The following is a 23,528-nucleotide window of genomic DNA, read 5'->3' as shown; positions in this document are numbered from 1 at the left end:
ACCCTGTAGTATGAATACTGGATAACTATTTCTATTTTTAGTTTTTTGAGGAACCTCCATACTGTCTTCCAATGGCTGTACCAGTTTGCATTCCCACCAACAGTGCAAAAGGATTCCTCTTTCTCCACATTTTCATCAACACTGTTGTTTCCTGTTTCTGATTTTAGCCATTCTCAAAGGTGTGAGGTAATATCTCATTGTATATCTCTGATGATGAGTGATGACTATCTTTTCATGTTTTCATGTCTGTTGGCCATCTGAATGTCTTCTTTGGAGAAATGTCTGTTCATGTCTTGTGCCCATTTTATAACTGCATTATTTGCTTTTTGAGTGGTGACTTTTATAAGTTCTTTATATATTTTAGATACTAACCCTTTAGCAGAAATGTCATTTGCAAATATCTTCTCCCATTCATTGGGTTATCTTTTAGTTTTTTTGCTTGTTTCTTTCACTGTACAGAAGCTTTTTATTTTGGTCAAGTCCCAATAGTTTATTTTTGCTATTGTTTCCCTTGGCTCAAGAGACCTATCTAGAAAAATGTTACTATGCCTGATGTCAGAGAAATTACTGCCTGTGCTCTGTTCTAGGATTTTTATGGTTTCAGATCTAACATTTAGGTCTTTAATTCATTTTCAATTTATTTTTGTGTATGGTGTGAAAAGAGGTCCAGTTTCATCCTTTGGCATGTTGCTGTCCAGTTTTCCTAGCACAATTTGTTGAAGAGACAATCTTTTTCTCATTGCATATTCTTGCCTCCTTTGTCAAAGATTAATTGACCATATAGTTTATTTTGGGGTTTTCTATTGTATTCCATTGATCTATGTGTCTGTTTTTGTGCCAATACCATACTGTTTTGATTACTACCACTTTATAAAGTATATTTTGAAATCTTGGATTATGATACCTACAGTTTCGTTCTTCTTTTTCAAGATTTCTTTGGCTATCCAAAGCCAATGGAATTTATAGTTCTGTACAAATTTTTGGACGACTTATTCTAGTTCTGCGAAAAATGCTATTGGTATTTTGATAGAGATTGCATTAAATCTGTAGATTACTTTTCGGTAGTGTGGACATTTTAACAATATTTGTTCTCCCAATCGATAAATATGGAATATCTTTCCATTTTTTGTGTCATCTTCAATTTCTTTCATCATTGTTTTCTAATTTTCAGAGTACAGGTCTTTCACCTTCTTGGTTAAGTTTATTCCTGGGTATTTTATTATTTTTGGTGCAATTGTAAATGAAACTGTTTTCTTAATTTCTCTGCTACTTCAGTATTAGTGTATAGAAAAGCAACACATTTCTGTATACTGATTTTGTATCCTGAAACTTTGCTGAACAATCAGTTCTAGTATTTTGGTGGAATCTTCAGGATTTTCTATATATAGTATCAAGTCATAAATAGTGAAAGTTTTGCTTCTTTCTTACCAATCTGGATGTTTGTTATTTCTTTTTGTTGTCTGATTGCTGTGGCCAGGACTGCCAGTAATATGTTGAATAAAAGTGGTGAGAGTGGACATTCATGTCTTGTTCCTGACCTTAGGGGAAAAAGCTCTGTTTTTCACCAGTGAATATGATGTTAGCTCTGGATTTTTCATATATAGTTTTTATTGTGTTGAAGTATGTTCCCTCTAAACTTACTTTGTTGAGGGTTTTTATCATGAATGGATATCCTTTGTCTTACTGATGTTATATACCACATTAATTGATTTGTGAATACTCAATAACACATCCTAGGAATGAATCCCACTTGGTTGTGGTAATATTTTTAATGTATTGTTGGACTCAGTTTGCTAATATTTGGTGAGGATTTTTGCATCTATGTTCATCAGAGATATTGGCCTGTAGTGCTCTCTCTCTCTTTAAATTTTTTTAAAGTTTATTTATTTATTTTGAGAGAGACAGACAGCATGAGCAGGGAAGGGGCAGAGAGAGAGAGGGTGAGAGAGAGAATCACAAGTAGGCTCTGCACTGTTGGCATAGAGCCCGATGTGGGGCTTGAACTCATGAAATTGTGAGACCATGACTTGAGTCAAAACTGAGAGTCAGATACAGCTGACTGAGCCACCCAGGTGCCCCCCCCCCTTTTTTTGGTATTGTTTTGGTATCTGGTTTTGGTATCAGAGTAATGTTGGCCTCCTAGAATGAATTTGAAAGCTTTCCTTCCTCCTCTTCTTTTTTTTTTTGGGGGGGGGATAGTTTGAGCAGAATATGTATTGTCTCTTTAAATATTTAGTGGAATTCACCTTTGAAGCCATCTGGTCTTGGACTTTTGTTTGTTGGGAGTTTTTTTGATTACCAATTCAATTTCATTGCTGATAATCGTTCTGTTTAAATTTTCTGTTTCTTCCTGCTTCAGCTTTGGTAGGTTATAGATTTCTAGGAATTGATCTACTTCTTCTAGGTTGTTCAATTTTTTGGCATATAACTTTCCATAATATTCTTAGCATTTTTGTATTTGTGGTGTTAGTTGTTATTTCTCCTTTTCTATTTCTGATTTTGAGTTCTGTCTCTTTTGATGAGCTGGCTGAAGGTGTATCAATTTTGTTTACCTTTTCCAAGAACCAACTCCTGGTTTCATAGATCTTTTATTGTTTTTTTTTTTTTTTTTAGTTTCTGTTTCATTTATTCTGCTCTAATCTTTACCAACTCCTGCATTCTACTTGCTTAGGGTTTTGTTTGTTCTTTGTCTAGCTCATTTAGGTGTAAGGTTAGGTTGTTTGAGATTTTTCTTGCTTCTTGAGGTGGACTTGTATTGCTATAAACTTCTTAGAACAGCTTTTGCTTCATCCCAAAGATTTTGGATGCTGGTGTTTTCAATTTCATTTGTCTCCATGTAATCTTTTATTTCCTCTTTGATTTCTTGGCTAACCCATCATTGTTTAGTAGCATGTTATTTAACCTTCAGGTATTTGTGGTCTTTTTAGATTCTTTCTTGTGGTTGATTTCTAGTTTCACAGCATTGTGGTTGGGAAAAGATGGTATGACTTCGGAATTTCTGAGACTTGTTTTGTGGCCTAACATGTGTGATCTATTCTGGATAATGTTCCATGTGCATTTGAAAAGAGTATGTATTCCACAGTTTTAGGTTGGAATGTTCTGAATATATCTGTTAGATCCACCTGGTCCAATGTATCATTCAAAGCTACAGTTTCTTTTTTGATTTTGTCTGGTAATGTATACATTAATGTAAGTGGAGTGTTAATTATAATATTACTATCAATTACTTCCTTTATTTTTGTTATTAGCTGTTTAATGTATTTGGATGCTCCCATTTTGAGTGCATAAATATTCATAATTCTTATATCTGCTTGGTGGATTGTTTCCTTTATGATTATGTAATGTCCTTTGTCTCACTGCAGTCTTTGTTTTAAAGTCTATTTTGTCTGATATAAGTATTGCTACCTGATTTATTTTCACTTCCAGTTGCATGATAAATGCATTTATGTCCCTTCACTTTTATCTGCACGTGTCTTTAGGTCTGAAATGAGTCTCTTGTAGACAGCATACGGACGGGTCTTGCTTTTTATTCCATTTTGTCACCCTATGTATTTTTATTGGAGAATTTAGTTTTTTAACATTCAAAGTAATTATTGAAACTGGACCACTTTCTTATACCATACACCAAAATAAATTCAAAATGGATTAAAGAACTAAATGTGAGATCTAAAACTATAAAAATCCTAGAGGAGAATACAGGCAGTAATCTCTTTAACATCAGCCATAGCAACTTCTTTCTAGATATGTCTCCTAAGCCAAGGGAAACAAAGGCAAAAATAAACTATTGGGATTTCATCAAAATAAAAAGCTTCTGCACAGTGAAGGAAACAAGCAACAAAACTAAAAGGCAACATACTGAATGATAGAAGATAATTGCAAATGACATATCTAATAAAGGGTTAGTATCCAAAATATATAAAGAACTTACAAAACTCAACACCCCAAAACTGAATAATCCAATTAAAAAATAGGCAGAAGACATGAACAAACATTTCTCCAAAAAAGACATTCAGATGGCCAATCGATACATGAAAAGATGCTCAGCATCACTGATAATCAGGGAAATACAAATCAAAATTACAAGAAGATATCCCCTCACACCTGTCAGAATGGCTGAAATCAGCACTACAAAAAACAACAGGTGTTGGTAAAAGATGCAGAGAAAGGGGAACCCTCTTGCACTGCTGGTGGGAAAGCAAACTGGAGCAGCCACTCTGGAAAACAGTATGGAATTTCCTCAAAAAGTTAAAAATAGAACTACTCTATGAACTCTATGATCCAGAAATTGTACTACTAGATATTTACCCAAAAATACAAAAAATACTAATTCAAAGGGATACATGCACCCCAAGGTTTATAGCAGCATTATCTACAATAGCCAAATTATGGAAACAGTGTCCATCAATTGATGAATGGATAAAGAAGGCGTGGTATATATACACAATGGCCTGTTATTCATAAAAAAGAAAAAAATCTTGCCATTTGCAACGACATGGATAAAGCTAGAGAGTATTATGCTAAGTGAAATAAGTTAGTCAGAGAAAGACAAATACCATATGATTTCACTCATTTATGGAATCTAAGAAACAAAACAAATGAGCAAAGGGGGAAAAAAAGAGAGGGAGACAAACCAAGAAACAGACTCTTAACTAGAGAACAAATTGATGGTGACCAGAGGGGAGATTGGTGGGGGGATGGGTTAAATAGGTGATGGGGACTAAGTAGTGCACATGTGATGAGCATTGGGTGTTGTATGGAAATGTTGAATCACTATATTGTATACCTGAAACTAATATTACACTGTATGTTAACTAACTGGAATTTAAATAAAAACTTTAGGGGCACCTGAGTGGTTTAGTTGGTTAAGCATCCGACTCTTAATTTCGATTCAGGTCATGATCTTGTGGTTCGTGAGTTTGGTCCTGTATTGGGCTCCGTGCTGACAGTGTGGAGCCTGCTTGGGATTCTCTCTCTCTCTCTCTCTCTCTCTCTCTCCCTCTCTCTCTGCTCCTTGCCTGCTTGCTCGCTCTCCCTCTCAGAATAAATAAATAAAACTTAAAAAAAAATGTTAAAGATTCTCTAAGCTTACTGATAGTGACTATACATGCTTTATATACAGATGTTTAAAAATCAACCATAATCCTATCAACAAAGGTAAACAACCACCATTAACCTTTTCCAGCTTCATTCTACATACTTATATAAGTTACATAATTGGATCGCACTGCATATCTAGTTCTATAATCTTTTATCTTACATACACATTGAGCACTTTCCTAAATCACTAAAAGTTTTTTGTTAATATAAGTTTTACAATTACATAATATCCTATCTAATATCATCCTTTATTTGACCAGCATCTTATTATTAAAGTTTTATGGTATTCCCAATTTTTAATTTTATAAATATCACTTTGATCCCTCAATATATAAATCTTTTTCTGCATTTCTGATTTCTGTAGAATAAATTTCTAGAAATGAACTTTTTCATTTTCATTTTTATTTATTTTTCTGTAAGGGGAGGTCTATTTATTTATTTTTATTTTTTCTAGCTTTATTGAAGTAACTGAAATATAATGGGTGAAACTATTTTAAAATTCTTAATATATTTTGGCAAACTATTTTCTTTCTTTTCTTTTTTTTTTTATCTCTTTATTTATTTTTGAGACAGACAGAGACAGAGCATGAGCAGGGGAGGGGCAGAGAGAGAGGGAGACACAGAATCCGAAGCAGGCTCCAGGCTCCCAGCTGTCAGCACAGAGCCCGACACGGGACTCGAACTCACAGACTGTGAGATCATGACCTGAGCTGACGTCGGACGCTTAACCGACTGAGCCACCCAAACGCCCCTTGGCAAACTATTTTCTACAAAGGTTATAAAACAGTTTCCTTAATTTGTGGAGCACTTTGTAACCAAGATTGAAGATATGCCAGATTTCCTTCCAATCATATGTTTCCAAATTTTTTCTTTGTTATTGTGTGAATCCGTAGCAGGCAGAATAATGGCCCTCAAAGATATCCATGCCTTTATCCTGGGAATCTGTGAATATATTACTTTACATGGTAAAAGGGACTTTGCAGATGTGATTAAGGTTAAGGAATTGAGATGGGAAAGTTATCCTAAATTACCAAGTTAGGCCCATTCTAATCACAAGTCTTAAAAGACATGCACCTTTCCAACCTGCAAAGAACCAGAGAGATACAGTCTGAGAAAGACTTTGAAGTTGGATGAAGGAGACAAGTCATGGAATGCAGGCAGCTCCTAGAGGCTGGAAAAGGCAAGGAAACAGATTCTCCCCTAGAGCCTCCAGAAGGGAATGCAGCCTTGCCTACATCTTCATTTTAGCTTACTGGGCCCATGTTAGATTTTTTTCTATAGAATTGTGAGATAATAAATTTGTATTGCTTAAGCCACCAAACTTATGGTGAATTGTTGCAGCAGCAATAGAAAACTAATAGAGCATTTAAAGAAAAAGACTCAGAGAATGAGGTCCGTAGGAATAATTTATTGTGACTTCAGAACAAGGAGCATTTTATAGCACTGTTGATACTTCAAGTAAGATTAAAGAAGCAAAGGCAGACAAAACAATGTCTGAATTGTGCAGCACTACCTTAAAAAGGTCCCAAGAGCTAGCTTCACTGCCACATTATTCAAAGAATTAGAATCTGCCAATATACTATTCTGCTTTTCCCTGTGTTCTCCCCATTTTCTTCCTATCTTTCTAATGATTAAAGGTCTTTGGCAAACCCCTAGCAGATTCTAAAGCAACCTATCTGTGATCCTGCTTGCTACTTTTGGAGTGGGAAAGACAGCAAATAATCAATGGATTGCATGTAAAACCTTAGAACTTGATAGAATTTCTAGGTAATTTTAAGGATCTTTAAAGGTTTTATAGAGTACAGGGTCTATCATGAAGTGTTGTGAGAAAAGCCAAGCCAAGCATATGCTAGAATACCATCCTCTTTATTTCAGTCAGAAATGCCCTGCTTTAATGTGATGTGTGTATCAGGCTTCCACATAACTTGACTAAAAAAATCCCAAATTTACGCTACCAATATATATATATATTTAAGATAATGATATAGTACTACCTCCTCTTATTTTATCCACATGAAAAAGTCAGAGAAGTCATGAAAGTTCCAGGGAAAAGCTACACAAAATCTGGAGATAAGCAAACCTCAAACTACACTAAAAACAGACCATTATTGAAAAATAAATCCCACGTTTCTATTATTTTTTTTGTAGTCTCCATGATTGAAAATATGCCATTCTTTATCTGTAAAAATACCACTAACTTACTTTTCCATAGAACATAGAATTGAATTGTTTTCAGGTAGTGTGCAATGTAATGAATTTCAAACACAAATTTTTCTTGTGACCAAAACAGCAGGTTTGAAATATCTGAGGCAAGGATACCATTTGTGATTATAGATATTAACGTCTATACAAGGATAATTAATCTCTAAGGGAATCAAACTTATGACATCAAATATGCCACAATATTTAACCTATAGAATAGACTTAAAAAAGCAAAATCTTACCAGATGAAGTGTTGGAAGTCGATGCATTATACTAAAAGGGTACCTTTTCATAGGAAGAAATTTCAAATTTTACCAATAGTTTTCTGATCCACTGTTTCTGTCCTAATCTAATTAACCTCATAATTCAGATAAATGAAGATTAAAGGGAAATGATGGGAAAAGGGGGCCCAAGTCTGTTACAGCCTAAGTTACTAGTTTTAAAGAAATGCACTTTTGAGGGGCACCTGGGTGGCTCAGTCAGTTAAGCATCTGATTTGGGATCAGATCATGATCTCATGGTTCGTGAGTTCAAGCCCCATGTCGGGCTCTGTGCTGACAGCTCAGAGCCTGGAGTCTGCTTCGGATTCTGTGTCTCCCTCTATCTGCCCCTTCCCCACTTGTGTACTCTCTCTCCCCAAAATAAATAAACATTAAAAAAAAAAAAGAAATTCACTTTTGTTATTTAAGCAACTGAAACTAAGCTAATAAATATTGTCTGATACAGTAGATTCCATTTAATGATTAACTGTGCACAGGTAAATGGATGCTAATATCCCCCTTTCTTTTTATTTATATTTTAATTTTTTTATGTTTATTTATTTTTTAGAAAGATAGACAGAGTGTGAGCAGGGGAGGGGCAGAGAGAGGGAGACACAGAACCTGAAACAGGCTCCAGGCTCTGAGCTGTCAGCACAGAGCCCGATGCAGGGCTGGAACATACAAACTGTGAGGTCATGACCTGAGCTGAAGTTGGACGCTTAACCAACTGAGCCACCCAGGCACCCCAACTTCTTTTTATGCTGTTAATTTGCTTAGAAACTTAAAATGGACACAATCTTTGTCAATCTCTGTTTAAGTATCAAAGCAACAAATTAGTAAGGTCATATTTTCGTCATAAAAAGAACTGATAATTTCACTCAAAAGAACAAAGATCAGGTAAAAATTATTTACCTCAACCAGTATACCAACAAAAGGGATAGAAGCTTCTTCATATTTCACAAAGAATAACTCAGGATTAGTCTTCCAGACTCCAAGCCATTTGTCTTTCAACTTTAATTTTTCTGACAGATATTTACTCATAGCCCCATCAGCATCTTCTGCCTAGCAAAAGAAAAAAATATATATGTAGAAGGATATGTATAAATATTTTTACTGATTTCTATTTAAATATGGGACCAATATACCCTTAAATAACTTTAAAAACCTGGAAAGTCATAGATTTTAACTGAATTTATGTTTACTGGAAATATCATAAACATCAAAACCTTAAAAAGATCTATTCACTCAATAGAGTCATTCAGTGCTGAGATATCTACTTGTTATTTATATTTAAGTAATTTGTTTTATTAATCCACTGAGGAGGAAGAACTGCAATTATACCCTTAAAAATAGTAATTATCATATTAAAAATAGCAATTATTTTTTGAACTTTAGAGATATAATAACCTATTTAAAACATATTCATACATAAAAATTTAAGACAGCACTCCACTCTATAAACAAACAAGCATATTAAGCATTCAATAAATGCTTTTTTAATTAATTTTTTAAATTAATTAAAAAATTTGATTTTTAAAATTTCAATTCAGCTACCTCAACTACTGTGAAACTCAGTCATTACACCTCTGATTAATGACACAATAATTTATATATATAAACGTTTTTCAACTGCCTTTCAGAGACTTCATCTTCTCCAACCCTCAGTATCAGATATAATTAGGCCATTAATAGTGTCCTAGTTTTCTCGTAATGGTGTTTTTATTTTTTTGTTTAAAATTTTTCTTAATGTTTATTTACTTTTGAGAGAGAGAGAGAGAGACAGAGCGCAAGTGGGGGTGGAACAGAGAAAAGAGGGAGACACAGAATCTGACAGAGCCCGACATGGGACTCGAACTCGTGAACTCGGACATCATGACCTGAGCCCAAATCAGATGCCTAACCGACTGAGCCATCCAGGTGCCCCGCGGCCACCACAGGTTCTTTACTGCCCCATCCGTTGGAGATTAAGTTTCTATTTTTTAATTCTGATTATCATCGGTGCAATGAATATCTTTGTACACAAAATCTCTTGCTATAACTTAAAAAACAACAACAAAATAGGTTAGAATCATATTTGCTCTAGTCAGTGTTGCCAGGTACCGACGGATCTTGGATCCGAAACATCATTCCATATTGCAGACTCACGTCTGGGAACCGTGGAGTGTAGACCTGTTCAGTCCGGGAGCCACAAAGTGTCGACACGTTCAGTACTGTCCGGTGGAAGTCAAGGCTAAGTCATCATATCTCAAATCGTCAAATGGGAAAACGTAAGCTGTAAACCTGGGCACCGATGAGGCCTATCGATCTCCGGGTGTTGGAAGCTCCCAGAAAGCTGGGAAGCGCTCCACCGCGCTGCCCCCCTAATCGATGATGGCCTTTGGGACGGAACTCCTAACGGTAACGCGCTGGGGTCGGGCCGGGCGCCCCGGGGAAGGCGGAGGCCCCGCCGACGCCGAGTCACCTTAACTCTGGGAACCGCAGGCTCTGTCGGTGCCCCGCGGGGAGGACCCCGCTTCCTCGCGCCGGCCTCTCACCTTACAGCCCTGCAGCACCTCGTCGCAGTAGAGCGCCACCTTCTCGTCGCGCCACATCCCCCTCATGGGGAACATGCAGACTGGGGGCAACGGCCGCGCCTCCTCTTCATCCTCCTCCGGCACCGACAGGAGGGGCTCCTCCTCCTCCACCTCCGCCCCCTCCTCCTCCTCTTCCCCCACCTCGGCCCCCTCGGCCCGGCCCTGGGCGTGAGAGGCCGGCAGGAGCTGCAGCCGCCTCCGGGCCGCCTCCCGGCCCGCCTTCCCCTTCACCGGGCGCGGGGACGCCACCACCGACCGCACCCGGGATGCGGCGCTCTTCAGGGTCCCTACCGCCCCGGTGGGCGCGGACACCCCTTTCTCGCCTCGCCTGTCGGGGCTGGCGGTCCGGACGGAGTCCTCCGGCCCGGGAGCCCTGGCCCCCGACGCCATCTCCCCACACCGCAAGGGCCGGCTGCGGCCGTTGGCCGCTTTTCCCGCCCGGAGCCCGCTGGCCAATGGGCCGGCAGCACCTGCGGAGCCCGCAACGAGCGCAGGGACCTCGAGCGGCGTGGGGCAGGGGTGAGTGAGGTGGGGGATGGGGTGTTCGGGTGGGGGCTGGGGGGGCGCGGCTCGGGGCGGGAGCGGGGTGGGAGGGGCGCGGGGTGGTGCGGGGCGGGGCCGAGGTGGAACGTGAGGCGCTCGTCGCGGCGCCCCCGGTAGATGGCGCCCCCACGCATAATGCTCCCCCTACTCCGCGTCGCCGTTCCCCCTGGAACCACCCGGTGACAGAATTCTCCCCGCAGGGCCCTCCTACGTCTTCAGGGTGCTTGTCAGTCACCCCCCACCCCCCCCCCCCCCAGGTCATCAGGACCTAACTAATACACTTCCTACCACCGCACACATGCGTGTTTGTGCAAACACAACTAGAAAGAAAATTTAGTTTTTACACTAGAGACCATAGTACCTGTGCTCATAACCAAAGAACACTCAAGTGACAAATCCAGAGACCTAGATTTTACCCTATCTAGTCACACGGGTCCCAAAAGAAAGCTTGCTTTACATTTTGAACAAGACACTCATTTTCTGTCGCAAAGGCTAGGTTAGTCTATTTTCATGTCTCTGCTGTGCTGCTCAAAATTCTCATAAACGATTATTTTATGTAACCGTTCAACTAGACTCAAATTTCCAGCTGGAAATTTTGCTGTGTGCAAACTACAAATACCCTCACAGTAGAGGTCTGCTCAAGATAACGCATTTTGGAGAAGAACAGAGACCACTGGTTTCTGTTACATTACTGTTAAAAGTACATGGATCCAGTTGGAATACCTTCTGTTTACACTCTAGCCCTGAAGTACTGTGCTAGGGCCAACAGCTCCCACAAAGACCAGCATTGGGAAAACACCTGCCTTCCTTCACACTTATCTGGAAGGACACTGTGTTAAGTTTGGAGTTTATTTTGAGGAAAATATTAGTATTCATGTTACTGTAGTTCAGGGAGTAATTACAACATTTATCATGTTTTGACTCTAAGTTTATTCCTTTTCTCAGGAGTCTTGGATTTTGTTTAAAATTGTACCTAGCCACAGATTTCACTCACCACAAGTAAAAACTAGATATGCTAGCATTTCTTCAAAAACTTCCAAAACAAAACCCCCAAAAAACAAAAACAAACCAAAAAAAACCCAAAAAACAAAAACCACACACCACAAGCAAAGATTTGTAGAAACCTACTATGTGCCAGGCAATGCATAGATGCCAAAGATATAGAAATAAAAGACAGAATTCCTATCCTCATAATCTTTTTTTATTAAAAATTGTTTTTTAAATGTTTGTTTTTGAGAGAGAGAGAGACAGAGTGCGAGTAGGGGGAGGGGCAGAGAGAGAGGGAGACACAGAATCGGAAGCAGGCTCCAGGCTCTGAGCTGTCAGCACAGAACCCAAAGGAGGGCTTGAGCTCATGAACCGTGAGACCATGACCTGAGCCAAAGTCCGAAGCTTAACCCACTGAGCCACCCAGGTGCCCCTCTCCTCCCCTTTAAGTCCTTTTCCTTGCCAATAAAATGGTGAGTAACAGTTTGTGGTGGAGTTTTGCTGCTGAGGTAGTGCCTGAGGCACACCCTATCAAGGTTGAATCAGCATCTGCCTTCCTACAAGCAGTTAAAACAATTCTCACATTTTATTAGTGCTTCTAACTAGCAAGGCTTTGGGTGGTACATGAGGCCTGCTCTATTCTCTGTCTTGGGGGGTAAAAACTCATTTCCCCTCTTTTTCTTTGGAGGCTTTTCCTTGAATTGGCTTTTCCTTCCCACTGAAGTGTTGGTTCTAGATCGGGGCCCCAGGTGGAAAGGGCAGGCTGCTGCCAGGCGTGTGTGGGCTCAGGACTGTCTAAGAGGTACAAGAGAATCTGTGGTGCCTGCATACGTGGGCTAGTGTCCACACCGGGTTTCATGGCCAGAACCTCTGGTCTTGTTTCTTACAAAGACCTGGCTATGGTAGGGGGGTGCCTGGCTATGGCAAAATTGAACTTGAGAAGTCTAAGGTCCTGGACATCTTTCTTTATCTCTTGTTTCCAAGGATCTGACCTGTAGCCATTGTTCTATCTTGCTTCACTTCAAATGTCCTTCCTGCTTGTCTCAACCTGTCAAAATTCTCCTAGGCCAGATTCCAATACATATCTCTCTTCAGAACTAGCATTTTTCTCCTCTGTGCCTCTCAGAGTACTTTCTGCAGTATTAGACACACTGAAAACACTTCATGTACAGGGACAGATATTTTTTATCCCCGGTACTTAGCACAGTCCTTGCACATAACTAGTAAAAGTTTTAAGAAGTGTCCTACTACAGGAGTATAAGAAATATTTTTTTCAACATCTGAGTTGAAATGTGTATATGTTTTCTCCTCCCCTAAGATGTTACTTCCTTGATAGCCACTCAGGATCAGGTTCTACTCATCTTTACGTCCGCTGCGGGACTTACATAGCATGTGGATTAAATTCTACAGATTAATGTGAATATTCACAGGCTGTTAACTGTCTTTGTGTTGGGCTGTGTGGGGGAGCTCTAGGTTAAATCCACAGGCTGTCTCCAATATACAAATGATCTAAATTACAAAAGCTTTGGGGCACCAGGGTGGCTCAGTTGGTTAAGCGTCCCACTCTTGATTTGAGCTCAGGTCATGTTGGAGCCCAGCCTCAGGCTCAGCACTGACAGTGTGGAGCCTTCTGGGGATTCTCTGTCTCCCTTTCTCTCTGCCCCTCCCCAACTCACATGTTTGCATGCACATGCTTGCTCACTGGCTCTCTCTCAAAACAAACTTAAAAAGATAAATTACAAAAGCTTATTTTAAAATCAGAACTCATTACTGTCTATCAGAAAAATGTTTCTTATCAAACCTTCTTCTCTTCCTAGGTCACTATGAAGCAGAAAGTAGGCTTATAAATTCTTATAATCTTTCAGTCCCTGAACAGTAACCCTTTGAGATCTTTTTTTCTTTTTTGCTCTCAGTGGGAAAGAACAAAACACTGATAAATAATAATAACAGCTGGCCGTAGGCAAAACAAAAATAGATAAGACTCACTGACATCTCAGAGATCCACCCAGGTTCAGAGTTCCCTTGATGTTTCATTATTATCTAGAGTAGGGACTTGGCGTCAGTAGAACAGATCTACTTGATAGAAGTACAGAGATGTAGTAGGGCCTGGAGTGTAATAAAACCAGCTCTGGGACTGGGGAGATGTACTGGAGAGACATGAGACCTGGTGGACTCACCTTCCTTTCCTCCTGGTGATGATCAACATGAATTCAGGGGATGGGCTGGGATCAGAATTAAGAGGGACTGGGGCAGCAAAGAGAAAAGAAAAGAACACTTGTTTTTTTTTTTTTTCATGTTATAGTTATGTATTGCTCATCCACTTTGAGCTGGCATTAGGTGCTGGGGATATAGCAAAAAACATAAAAATCTCTGAGCTTGCATTCTGAATGGGGAGATAAAAAATAAACAATTTTTTAAAGTAAAATTCCCAAGAGAAACAAAAGATGTCCACACAAAAACTTGCACAAGAATGTTCAGAGCAGCATTATTACAATACTCAAAAACTGAACAGAACTCAAGTGTCCATCAGTTGATAAACAGAAAAAGGAAATGTGGTGTAATCCACACAATGAAATATTATTTGGCCATTAAAAGAGATGAAGTACTAAAAACAAAAAGAAGAAGAAGAAATGAAGAACTGATACACTCAACGTGGAAGAACCTCGAAAACATGCTGAGTGAATGAAGTCAGTCACAAAAGCCCACAGAACATATGATTCCATTTGTATGAAATGTCCTGAATAGGTAAATCTGTAAGGACAGAAGCAGACTAGTGATTGCCTTGGACCAGGGGCAGTGGGATGGTTTGAGGGGAAATGGGAACTGATTGCTAATGGGTCCAGGAGTTCTTTTGGGGGTGATGAGAACGTACTACAATTGATTGTAGTGAAAATTGTACAACTTTGAGAATACCATTGAGTTGCATGTGTTAAATAGGTGAATTGTATGGTATGTGAATTAAAGGCAATTTGGAAAAGTAAAATGTATAGAGGTAAGTGCTATGAGAATGATAAAAATATATGGCAGGGAGCAGAGATGCGGGAGTTTGTGAGGGTAGGGCTGGGGACACAATTTTCACAGAGTTGAGGGGGAGGTCTCACTCGTAGGTGACATTTGAGTAAGGATCTAAAGAAGGTCAAGAGGAAAATCTTGGACTTTGGTAGTTGCAAGGGAAAGAAAGTTTTTTCTATCACCCAGTTATTTCCGGAGGGCAATTTAGGTATGTGGAACACAGGTAAATAAGGAGTTACTACAGTTTTTGAAAGTCCATAATACTACTAACGTATTATCTTCATGTTTCCTTACACGATAAGCATCTAAATAGGGCTGACGTTGGTCAGAAAACACTAACTGGGTACATCGGGGGATTCAGGAATTTTCCAAGTTTTGTATGACGGAGATTGGTTTTTATCGTTTTGGATAGGATTCTGTGAAATGCTGTTGTATTTATTTGTTTTTCCATTTGTTTTTCTCGATGGAATAAACAAATAAATATTAATAAGCACTTCATTCAGCAATTTATTCCCAACTACTTTAAATTTTCCTCTCTTAGGACACTAACAGTTCACTCTTCCTTAACTCTGTGACCTTAACTTTGAGAACAAATACTCTGATGGGACCCCCCCCCCCCCCCCCCCCCCCCGCCACGTGAGCGTAGCTCTTTTGGAAGGCATGTAACTCCTCATTTTTGGCCAGAAGAGGGCACTAGAGAGCTTTTGGGCTGTTTGAGGGCCCCAATCCCAAAGGGCTAGGTGGAGCCTAAAGTGATCCTTTAGCCCAGCCAGCTCCAGCCCTGACTCAGAAGCAGACTGCACACCACTTTGCTGGAGGACAAGCTCAGACACATTTCTCTAATGTCTCACACTTCTTTAACCACACACGTGATGTTCTGCTACATCTTCAAACTTTGGCAGTGTGTACTAACTCCCTGATACTTGTTTTGTGCTCTTTTGTTTTTAGCTCTTTTTGAGGGAAATACAAGGTTGTAATTTAATTTTACACTAATCACACACACACAAAAGAATCACCAGACATGTTTCTTGGCACATGGATTCCACTAAAGAGAGGCAATACAGGATATGGACAATGAATAGCCTGAAACCACTGACAATACCTTCCCTGGTACAAAGCTAATGGCCCAAACTTGCCTTAATAATGCTCAGAAGTCTTACATTTCAATCTAACAGTAAAGGACACTAAGAATGACAATGACAATAGCTAATTAGCCTGTATTTTGAAAAGTACATAGATATTTAATAGTAGGGCAAATATTTTAAATTGATGATGGCCAGTGTAAGATACTCATTCTCAACCACTGTTGACAGGAGTAGATATTGTGTTTTTTTGTTTTTTTTAATTTTTTTTTTAACGTTTATTTATTTTTGAGACAGAGACAGAGCATGAATGGGGGAGGGTCAGAGAGAGGGAGACACAGAATCTGAAGCAGGCTCCAGGCTCTGAGCTGTCAGCACAGAGTCTGATGTGGGGCTTGAACTCACGGACCACGAGATCATGACCTGAGCCGAAGTCGGCCGCTTAACCGACTGAGCCACCCAAGCGCCCCAGGAGTAGATATTGTTAAAGACATTCAGGAAGACAATTTGACAAAATCTTTCAAAATGTTCAATGTGTCTAACTTCAGTCCAGCAATGCCATCTTTAGACATCAGTTGCCCAGAAATGCTGGTATATGTGCATAAAGGTATATGTAATAATTATAGTGATGATAATAACATTTAGCACTTAATAGGTGCCAGATAGGTTGAAGAACTCTACATATATTGACTAATGTCATTCTAAAAATAGCCCAGCGATCCTCACTTCATGATGAGGAAACAGGGAGAGAGGTTAAGTAACAGCCATGAGTGGTGGAGCCAGGATTCAAATACAGGCAGTCTGACTGAAGAGTTTATGCTCTTAATCAAGACACTATGCAGTACAGGGTATTTACTGTAGCATTGCTTATAATAGTATAAAACTGGAAATGATCTACCTACGTCTGGTGGAATGCCTAAATCACTGATGATACATCCATTTTATCCAAGTGAGGCCAATCTAGATGCCCTGACTTAGAAAGAGCCCCAAAGGCATATGGTAGGGAAAATGGGCAGGGAGGGAAGCAATTCTCAGACTAATGCATATAATATGATCCCATTTGTGGTTTTTTAAATTTAATATTTGCATTTGGACATATATACAAGCATAGAAAAAGGATGGAAAGACCTACAGACATCAAACTGTACTAACTGTAAGGAGGACAGTGGTTTTGAGGATGGGGGTCTTTGCAAACGGGAAATTTCACGTTTTACCCTGTGTAGTTCTGAATTACTTAAATGTTTAAAAATAAACTATATTTATACACTATAGGAATACCCTTTCAAAGAGGGAAAATGATGTGGTGTAACAATAGAAGGTAATCTTAGCAAGCCGTCCAATCCACCCCTTCACGTCACAAAGGAGGAAGCTGAAGTCTTAAGAGGTACAATGGAGCGTGTGCTGTTATTATGTGCAGTGGCTGAGCTAAGCTATCAAGGCTGCCAGCTTGACTCCTGCCCCAGGGTTCTTTGCGTTGCACCATTTTGCCTTTACCCTGATAAAACATCTGAAAATGATATGCACTGTCTTTAAAAAAATTTTTTTTTTTAACATTTATTTATTTTTGAGAGACAAGCATGAGCAGGAGAGGGGCAGAGAGAGGGAGACACAGAATCCAAAGCAGGCTTCGAGCTCTGAGCTGTCAGCACAGAGCCTGATGTGGGTCTGGAACCCACAAACTGTGAGATCGTGACCTGAGCCGAAGTCAGACGCTTAACCAACTGAGCCACTCAGGTGCCCCTGTTATACACTCTCTTAATGTGATTTTACAGTTACATTTTATCTCAGAGATTTGTAATCATCTGGTCTTTAAAAAGTTTCAGAAGGTATATAATATCAGTCATTAGATCAATGAATATTTATTAAATCAAATAATTAGATATTACTAATTAGATTCTTTTTGTGACATGCCAGGCACTGCTGTGATGCCTGAAAATACAATGTTGATCAAGAAAAAAAAAAAAAAACAGGTGTCGCCCTCAAGAATTATGGAAACATGTTCACCACATAACCATATATGAAAACCCCCCAAAACATGAAGCTGTATATGCTGGAAGAAAATGCACAAAATTGTTAAAGGCATTGTCTTAGGAGTGTTAGGGTGTTTTATGTGGTTCTTTACAGATTTCCATGTTTTATTTTTTCCAGAAGTTTCCAATTTGCATGTATTTCTTTCACAGTCAGAGAAATATATTTTATTTTATTTTATTTTTTTTAATTTTTTTTTCAACGTTTTTAATTTATTTTTGGGACAGAGAGAGACAGAGCATGAACGGGGGAGGGGCAGAGAGAGAGGGATACACAGAATCGGAAACAGGCTCCAGGCTCCGAGCCATCAGCCCAGAGCCCGACGCGGGGCTCGAACTCACGGACCGCGAGATCGTGACCTGGCTGAAGTCGGACGCTTAACCGACTGCGCCACCCAGGCGCCCCAGAGAAATATATTTTAAAGAATCAAATAGTAGCTCTTTGTCTGAGCTTGAAGCATGTTGAATTATATGAAAAGGGAAGAAGGTCATTATACTGGAGGAAATGAAATGTTTCCGGTGGGGAAGAGAGGCTTGGGCAAGCTGTTTTATCCCTGACACTAAACTGTGATTCTATGGAATTCTCAGAGAAAAGGCTTCTCAAAGGGCACTGCATGGAGGTGGGAGACATCTTTTGTCACACTGCCAGGGAGAATATTAAACAATATACTTCAGGGGAAAGAATACTAGAAGCCAGGTACACACTAGCGGTTTAGTCTTCAGGCTTTAGAGACTGACACCTAGGCTCAACCCCTTTCTCGCTGTGCAACCTTGAGAAATATACTTGCCTTTCTGAACTTCAGTTTCTCCATCTATAAATGGAAATAAGATAGATATCATATAATTGGGTGGTTATGAGAGTTAAATGAGATAATGTATATAAAAAGTTCAAAATTGAAAACAAAAATTAAAAAAACCAAAACTTAAAACCATGGTTGTCACATAGTTGTGCTTAGTTTATGTTACTAATTCTCACTTCCGTGAGAACCTAACTCTCACTTCCGTGACCATCCCCCTCACCCCCACACACAGTCCACACACATATTAGCACTTGCACACTAAAAACACAGGTTATGCCAGAGAGAACATGTCGTCAATGCTGTTTCAGGCAGTCATGCAAATTAGTTCATTTACCCTAAATTGGACTAGAAATAGAACAGCCCTACATATTAAAATATAATGATAGGGAATGAACCCCATGACCTTTCCTTTCACATTATTGCTCAGGTGTCCTCCCTGCCCATAGAAATAGGTCCTGGGATGCCTGGCTGGCTCAGTCAGAAGAGCGTGCAACTCTTGATCTCGGGGTCATGAGTTTGAGCCCCACATTGAGTGTGGAGATTACTTAAGACAATGAACTTAAAAAAAAAAAAAAGAAATAGGTCTTAACATTTTACTGTATCTATTACTTTATTTTTCAAACTCCTTAAAAGTAACCAGTAATGGAAGGACTCTGAAGAACAATGGCCACATAGTAATATAAGAGAGTTTAGCCCCAAATGCCAGAGGTCCCAAATAAGCAAAGGCTTGGCTGCTCCCCTGACATGTAACCAGCCCAGCTATCTAATTTGAAGAGACCACATGGGCTCAGCATGGAGGATACCCATGGCACCCATGGTGACTTAACCCTTACTCACTGTCCAGCACCACAAGTTTGGGGCTTCAGCACTTTGATACTTTGAGGAACCATTTGCCAAAGACTGTATCTTTGTGTAATAATGCAGCACGTGCTAGATTTTGAAGGAAAGTAAAACAGTTCATTAAACTACCAGTGAAATCATAAGATCACTTTCCAACAAGTAGTTTGACTGCTGAGAGCCATCTCGTAATCACGAAGGAAGCCAGACTGATGCAAAGCCAGCACAAACAAGAAACAGAAAGAAGGAAAGCCAGAGCCCTGATCCAACTATGCCTGAAGCTTGGAACCACTTCTGGACTCCTCAATTATATGGGCCAATAAACCCCAATGCTTTTTAAAAAATAATGGATAGTTTAAAAAAACAATGGATAGTTCATATTGCATATATTAGTGAAGCAAACAGATATTCAGTAGAACAAGTGAGTTTCCTATTCTGGTTTTGAAAACTTAGGGAGCATGAACTTATGCAGAGTCGCACCAAAGTTTTTGCAGTAGTAGTGTTTGTTCCCTATCACTAGCAATTCCAAATTCAATTTCTTTTGGAATATGTTTTGGAATCTTAACTCAGATTCATTTAATATATATTACAAATCTAAGCCGTAAGTATGTTTTACTGGTGAACATATTTCATCAGTCAACTTATTGGTTGGAGGTTTGGAAGGCTCACCAAGTGAAGGAATTGCTGCTGGGTAAGAGGTGCCGGGGCACCGGCTGACCTGGGGCTCCTGCCAGATCAGAGCCGGCTGAGGGAACAAACACTGTTTCTAGGGTGTCACCCACCCATCTTTCTTCTGTGGATTTGTTGCTGGAGGGAACATACCAAGCACTAAGGAAAGGGGAAGTGAGCTACATTTTAGATAAGGAACTGTTTGACTTAAACAGGATTTCTCCATGCCCTTCTCTTTGATCTCAGAGAGAATAAGAGGAAAGAAACATGCCAGTGGAGAGGTAAATGAGAAGAGTGGCCATGTCTTTGCCTCACGAATGCCGAGAAACTTGAGACACTGAATACTTCTAACTGGCTCTTGCTTGTTTAGAGTTAAAAAGCCTCCTTCCCCAATAGTAATGGAGAATTGGAAAACTCCAGGCAAGGCTAGTTCAAAGCAGGAACCAATTTGACTTATCAATGTAATTCATTTTATCTTGTAGCCTTGAAAAGTTAATGCCTTTTTAAAGAAGGTAGGATCAGAGGGTAAATAATGGAATGGCTTGAGGTATAATGATTGGAGATGGCTTGGGACATACACCCCCTCCTGGGTATAAAACAACCGGAGATTTCATTGCATTCGTAATCAAGTACATCTCCCCAGCCAAGAATTGAAAGCACTCCATGAATTGGTCCATGTTTCTTTTCTAGCCTCGTCTCCTTATCCCATACCTTTCATGCTATTTATTACCTTTGGGCTTTTGTTCAAGCAGCTCCATTCCTGCTTGGAATTTCCTCATGTCTCCCTTCCCCTAGTATCTGTCCTGTATCACAGTTGTTTATGTGTTTATCTTCCATGCTTGGTTTCCTGCTCAGAATGCAAGACCCATGCCTCTTTCACCTTTGAGCCTCCATCTATGAACTTTGCACATATTTTATATAGATCGTAGACTCAGTGCCTTCCCATTTTCTTATAGTATTATGTACTACCCATAATAATAGTTCCCCTTTATTCACTCAAACACTTTTTTTAATGTTTGTTTGTTTGTTTATTTTAGAAGAAATTCTTTTATTCGGATAAAAGGCATCTAAGAAAAACCTATAGCTAACATAATTCTTATTGGTGAAATACTGAATTTCCTCCTAAGATTGGGAATGTGTTCAGGATAATGTTTATTTATTTTTGAGAGAGAAAGAGATGGAGCACAAGCAGCGAGGGACAGGGAGAGAGGGAGACATAGAATCTGAAGCAGGCTCCAGGCTCTGAGCTATCAGCACAGAGCCCGATGTGGGGCTTGAACTCACAAACTGCAAGATTATGACCTGAGCTGAAGTTGGACGCTTAACTGACTGAGCCATCCAAGAGCCCCATATTCACTCAAACACGGTTTTCAAAGCTCTACATATATCAACTCATTTAAAGCACACAACACTGCTATGAGGTTGGTTACCATTATTATTCACAGTTTATAGCTAATAAGTAGCAGACAGAGATTTGAATCTAGAAAGTCTGGTTCCAGAAGAGTCTCATCTTTTCTGAGTTTGGTATCTCCATGATAAGAAGATTAAATCAGAAATCACAAGCTGCTGGGTTTTTCTACTGTCTTTTTTTTTTTTTTTTGAGTCTCAGGAGGTCTTAAATATTAAATCATTTTATCTGGAAATCTTGTGTAAAATTGGACCGGAATGAATTCAAGACAGTAAGATATGGATTGTGTTTTCAAATGGCATTTTTATGAAAAATCTACTTATGCCTTTTCAGCATCCAGAACTCAACCTAAGTCCCATCATCCACAGCTGTACCACTGTGAACAAAAATCCAGGGCCAAAGAGAGACTGAGAGAATAAATACTCCTGGAAAGTTGTTTCTGGCCAGAAAGTGAATATGGTCAAACAATGGAGCATGGTTGTGGTATTTTTCAGATATGAGCTGAATTCAGCATGGTGTGTTACCAAGCTCAATTTACTCAGCACGAAATGTTCCAATTCACAGGGAGATGTGGGGAAGAACCCCAGTTTCCTTTACTTGCAACTGGAGATTTTGGAGGAAGATTAAGTTCAAAAGTTATTTTCCTCAGTGTAAAGTTTACTTTTGGGTTTTAAGGACTTCGTGGCTTCTCAGGACATCAAGGCAAAGCAGGCTTGCCGTTTTCACTGTGAAGTTACGCTAACTCCAGTGGTTTTTAGCAGCACACAGTATAAGGCTGCCTTTGTCAGCAAGCTGTCAGAAATAGACTTGATTAAACCCTACTCAAGGTCTGATGTTTAACTTCTTAAAGTAAACATTTGCAGATCACGGTGTAGGTTTCACATATGACTTCAGGTGAAGAGGTAAAAGTATTAATGGTAAACTAGACATTTATGTGGTCAATGTATCAGTTCCCTACCTTACAGGGTTGAAAGTGAATTAAAACTATGAATGAAATCAGTCTCTCAGGTTCTCAACTATACATTCGTAATAATTTCAAGAAAAATGTAACGACATAATTTCAACATGACACTATGATTTTTGGAACCTTAAAGTCTGCAGCAGAAAACTACAAAATCTTTAAAAAGTTATAAAAACATTTTAGGTTTGTTTTTTAAATTTCTAGGACTCAGTAGGAATCCAAACATTCTAGTAAGTTGCTAGATTTCTGGAAATAATTACCTGCAAGGAGATTAACACCTCTCAACTAGTCAATGGCCCAGCTGTATGCTATTGTTTGTTGGTAAAGGAGCTATTCATTCATAGAGCTGAACCCACCAAGCCAAACAAAGAGACTCTTGGACATTCAGGTAACCCCAAGCCAAGAAAAAAGGATTGCCTCATTTCCTCAAGGCTGAACTTTTGATCAGTGCTGTGTGGTCAAGCTAAAAAGCTTTTAATGGCATTTCGGAAGCCACCACCAAATATCCTCCACTAAGGAAGCAGGGTAACAAGATCAATGGAGTCAGGCAGGAATTTAAGGAAATTCGCCTCTATTACTACAATATGCATTGAACTCTTTTTGACATCAAGGCTGATGAATATTTTACAAATAATAAAAAAGTATCCACTTTGGCAAATCTGAGGGTGTGATATGGGTTTGTTCATAACAAGCTTTTCGTAACTAAAATGCGGTTGAGTTTGCAAGATGCTGGGGTACAAGAGAGAAAAGATTGACAAAGCTCGTGTTCCTAAGGACCTTATATTCTAGTGCTGGAGCCTGACTGTAAACATCTTTTTAAAAATATATTGTAACTAATTGTGATTAGTGTTTTGAAAGAAATAGGGTACTTAGGAGAAGATAACAGAGGGAAGCTAATTAAATAGGGTGATCGGGGAAGTCCTTCCTGAGCTGGGGACTTTTAACCTGAGATCCAAAAGATGAAAAGCCATTCATGGGAAATCTTGTAGGAGGAACAATGCAGGCAGGGGCATTTTGCAATTGCAAAGGCCCTGCAAAGGAAAGGGCCTGGCATGTCATAAAAGAACTTA

General features: G+C 39.5%; 1 protein-coding gene across 1 annotated transcript in view; it reads right to left on the bottom strand.

Moving 5' to 3' along the window:
* Positions 1–10,615, bottom strand: part of SHCBP1L (SHC binding and spindle associated 1 like) — a 37,284-nt gene extending 26,669 nt beyond the window's left edge. Inside the window, exons 1-2 of the mRNA XM_058700468.1 lie at positions 10,094–10,615; positions 8,472–8,621 (exon numbers count right to left, since the gene is read on the bottom strand). Of these exons, the coding sequence (XP_058556451.1) occupies positions 8,472–8,621; positions 10,094–10,522 (579 nt within the window). The 5' untranslated portion in view covers positions 10,523–10,615. The remainder of the gene's footprint in view (positions 1–8,471; positions 8,622–10,093) is intronic.
* Positions 10,616–23,528: the final 12,913 nt, after the last annotated feature.

This window comes from Neofelis nebulosa, chromosome 15 (assembly GCF_028018385.1).
Source record: "Neofelis nebulosa isolate mNeoNeb1 chromosome 15, mNeoNeb1.pri, whole genome shotgun sequence".
NCBI lineage: Eukaryota > Metazoa > Chordata > Mammalia > Carnivora > Felidae > Neofelis > Neofelis nebulosa.
The sequence above is the reverse complement of the archived record's forward strand: the minus strand, read 5'-3'. Positions and strand labels throughout refer to the sequence as shown.